General features: G+C 29.6%; 1 protein-coding gene across 1 annotated transcript in view; it reads right to left on the reverse strand.

Moving 5' to 3' along the window:
• Nucleotides 1-76: 76 nt before the first annotated feature.
• LOC117113925 (glutamate receptor ionotropic, kainate 2-like) overlaps nucleotides 77-4,228 on the reverse strand; it is an 18,015-nt gene continuing 13,863 nt past the window's right edge. Inside the window, exons 2-4 of the mRNA XM_033257436.1 lie at nucleotides 1,957-2,208; nucleotides 1,239-1,417; nucleotides 77-783 (exon numbers count right to left, since the gene is read on the reverse strand). Of these exons, the coding sequence (XP_033113327.1) occupies nucleotides 700-783; nucleotides 1,239-1,417; nucleotides 1,957-2,208 (515 nt within the window). The 3' untranslated portion in view covers nucleotides 77-699. The remainder of the gene's footprint in view (nucleotides 784-1,238; nucleotides 1,418-1,956; nucleotides 2,209-4,228) is intronic.

Raw genomic sequence — 4,228 nt, forward strand, 5'->3', positions numbered from 1 at the left:
ATATATATATATATATATATATATATATATATATATCAATGAAAAAGACGAAGAAATGGTTAACTCGAAAAAAAATATTCAGAACATAGTTGCTTATATATTTTTAGTTATTATTAGCACACTATTAGCATATACCGGTATGCCCAGAGATTTATAGAGTTACAAAATTTCAATTTAGACGACTGAGGTTTTTAAAGTCGTATTTCCTTTCTTTTACATTCATTTAATATACATTCTTTGCATAATTAAACTGAGTTTGGTTTTGGGGATTTTTTTAAGCATATTATATAGTATATAATATATAAACATATTATATAAAATCTCTTTTGGGGATCAGGCTTGCCACTCTATAATCCACATTCGAAAATGTAGATATATTTATGACTGTCTCACCAATGTGATGTATAATGTTAATAATAATATGCAGAAATCCATAACGCGCCAATTCAAAAACATTATCAAAGGCGCAGTGAACAATAAACCCAATTAAAGCGAATTCGTAAACCAAAACGTTTTCAAATTAGTTTTAAATTAGTTTAAATTTGAAATTGTCGAACAGAAAGAAGTAAAAGATTCCAAAGATAAGGTGCCTGAACAGAAAAAGAACGAATTTTTATGAGAATTATGACGTCAGACAAGTTATAAGAATGAAAACTGCTGCAAGTGACTAAACTAGCACAGCTTATTGAGATGTTCACCTCAAGAATAAAATACGTTTGTGTAACTTACCAATGACGTAAATATATAGTGAAATTCATAACGAAGCATCTGTAACCGCATAGCCTGCGCAGTAAAAAAAAACAAGTAGTTATAAAGTTTTATATACATAGTTATAAATGATGGATCATCAATGTAATAATTAAAAAAAAATACTGTACTATAATAAATAATAAAATACATTAATAAGTATTAGCATAGAATATTATGTATAATTGGAACCAATTGTGTCAACTATACTCTAACCAGAGATGCAGGTTAGACCAAGTTAGACATAGACAGGGAATGCGGCGACGTTGATTAGAAGAACAACACCATAGAGACATGTCTTTTACTCTCGTGTGTGTATAACGTGAGCAGTTATTTGAATAACTAGTGAGGAGTACTAGATTAGGAAACTAGCAGGAATGAAATGGCTGCTCCATAGAACATTGTATGAAGATTGGAAGTAATTTTTATATAAAGCAATAAGTTACATCTCTTTCCTATTAAGCGTTTCTAATCATAACTGAGAAGTTTACCTGATATAGGAATAAAGGAAGCGTCTCATCGTCACAGTCTACAATGATGTTTGAGATTCCGGATTTCTTTATATCTTCCAACAACATCCTGAAATCGGTTCCGATTATTTTTTTGATAATTATCTCATTTTCCTTAGAATTAGAAGAAGCTGTCAGCAATTCTTGAAGTCTCACTAATCCTACAAAATGCATGATAGAAACCAATGTTAGTATGACATGATGCTTAAACATGACTTAATAAAAAAAAAAACTTATTACATAATTTTACTTATTTATTATATAGGACTATATATAAATTTTAAACATGAATATAGGCCTAGTATTTTTTATGCAGTATTGCGGAAGCAATATAATGTATCATGTAAATATGTACATATATATAGGCCTATTATTATGTATATATATACATATATATACTTATATATATATATATTTATATATATATGGGTGTGTGTGTGTGGGGAGGGGGGGTGTGCGTGTGTGTGTGTGTGTCTATGTATGACGTGTACGTGCTTACCAAATAATGATATAAATCATTATATATATACTTATGAAAATAATATATTTCTATGACAAAAGTAATGAAATAATTTATTCTTAGTTTTTCATTTCACATTTATTCATTATGAACAGTGTATAACAAATACATATTAATAAAGACACCGCAATGAATATTACATATAATTTGTGACTATTAGAATTTACCAATCAATCTCACCTTCATCATATTGGTACAAAATTGCTATTTTTTTCATTTTGAAATACTCTGTCAAATTTTTTAATGCTTCGCCTAGCAAGTTGTGCTGTGGATATAAATTGAACGAAGCGTAATTATGATGCCTTTGATAGTCCCATCGTGACTCAATTATTGGTACAGACACTGAACTACAGACGGACTCAACTGCAACAGCGCCCGCAGCTGTTTGTGGCGCAAAAACTGCAACTACACTTTTACTCAGAAGTTCACAGGCTGTAAAAACAACAATAAAATTGAAGATTACATTCATATACAAAATACAATAACTTTATTCATATATAAAATGTACATGTGAATGATACGACAATCAGTTTCCTGCCTCTTTGTTAATTGTTCATTTTTCTATAAATTGAAGCAATGATGAATACAGGTTTGGATGCACATTTTGCTAGCGAACCTCTTTCTTTAAAAGCATAGGACCAATTTAAAGGTACTTATATTAAAATAATTTCTTAAGCGGTCGGTAAAATAAAGTTGTCTAGGATAAATGTGTAATATGACAATAAATAGTACTTTTGAATACAGTCGCATAATACGCTATGAGTACCCTTACGAAGAGGTGACGCCAAGGAGTATTAGTAAAAGAATATTTCGCAAAGAGAGAGAGAGAGAGAGAGAGAGAGGGGCGTTTACTGTATTAATTAATATCCAAACAGAAATATTTTTTCGCAAATATAACTGTTCAGAAATTGATAACAGGCTGCAGTAAATCATTATTAATTATAATTCGATGGAATATGATGAAACAGTTTGAGGAAAGACGCAGCAGAACAGAAGATGAATTTGAGAAACGCCACGGGGTAATGGGTTAATAAGAAATGTTACACGGTACATTACAATAATAACAGAAGTAGGCCAGTACTGAAAGGTCTGACTAACGCCTCACTACCGGTTATGATTGACATTTAGAGTTATATACGACTGTATAGATGAGCTTGGCCACACATCGTTTTAACAGGGAAGACATCTCGATTTATGTCATACTAGAAAATGATAAAAGAGCCATTCTCGTTGACAAAACGAACACAATCCGATCACACAATTCCTTTCATTCAAAGCTCCGCTGTTTTTCGATTTCAGATATTAAGGATTTTGAGTGCGAGTCTTTCGTTATGCTACTAAGACTATCTAGTCGTTTATCATAACATGAACTCACCCAGCTTATATTTCTATTAAATCATTTTAAATTAGTTCCACTTTTTCACCATTATAAAAGAATTATATATAAAAAGAACTTTCATTCTGTTAATTGCAATACAACACTTTTTTCCAAGACAAATATCAAACACTTTCAAAATATTAAAATTATTATTAATTACCGCATGTGTCATTTTCTGCTTAGTATTTCAAATAATCAATATATATTTCAATTTATATCTAATTTTAAAACAATACAATGGAAACAAGTTAAAGTACCAAATCAATGTATACAAAGACAAAGAAATGGAAAAGGGCTTGCAAAATAAGCTCAAATTTTTTAACATGGAACCCAAACTAAAACAAAAAAAAGCATTGATAAATAAATATAATAATATCTTACTAAATACCCAAAGTTAGTTCAGCACTATTATTATTATTATTATTATTATTATTTATCCATTTGTCTATATATAAGTCAGGCCTATGCTTATATGTATATATATATATATAAGTGGCAGAAATATCCGAGTTTATAATAAATCAGTGTTCTTAAAGTCTACTACTGAAGTTGTTTCATTATTTTCTATTATTCTGTCGGAACACACGTGGAACACAAATGAAATATTATATATATATATATATATATATATATATATATATATAATGCATATGTTTGACATAAAAACAGTGCATAGTTGATCATAAACAACCTTCTTATACATAAAACATTTGGTCGGTAGTTCTGGATATCTTGCACATCTCCATTCTTAAAACAGGTGTAACCTTTGCTATAATTAATTATTTTGGAAACAACCGGTCAATAAAGAAACGTTTATCTTGTGTTAGTTGCTTTTATAAGTGAATGTGATACAGACTTAATATAACTAACATTTATCCCATCATTACCTGACGACAGACTTGTTTTCATATTAATAACATAGGTGTTTATTACCTCTTCAGTTACAGGTCGAAAAAACACCAAGTTAATATAATGTCCGAACAGAAATGAATTCGAATTTCCTCTTGATATCCCAAACTACTAAATGCATCAGCTAAGCTTTGTCCTATATTAATCAAAAAGGAATTAAATGCT

Source organism: Anneissia japonica, unplaced genomic scaffold, assembly GCF_011630105.1.
Source record: "Anneissia japonica isolate Jap-2015-1 unplaced genomic scaffold, ASM1163010v1 scaffold1417_len1240632_cov203, whole genome shotgun sequence".
Classification (NCBI taxonomy): domain Eukaryota; kingdom Metazoa; phylum Echinodermata; class Crinoidea; order Comatulida; family Comatulidae; genus Anneissia; species Anneissia japonica.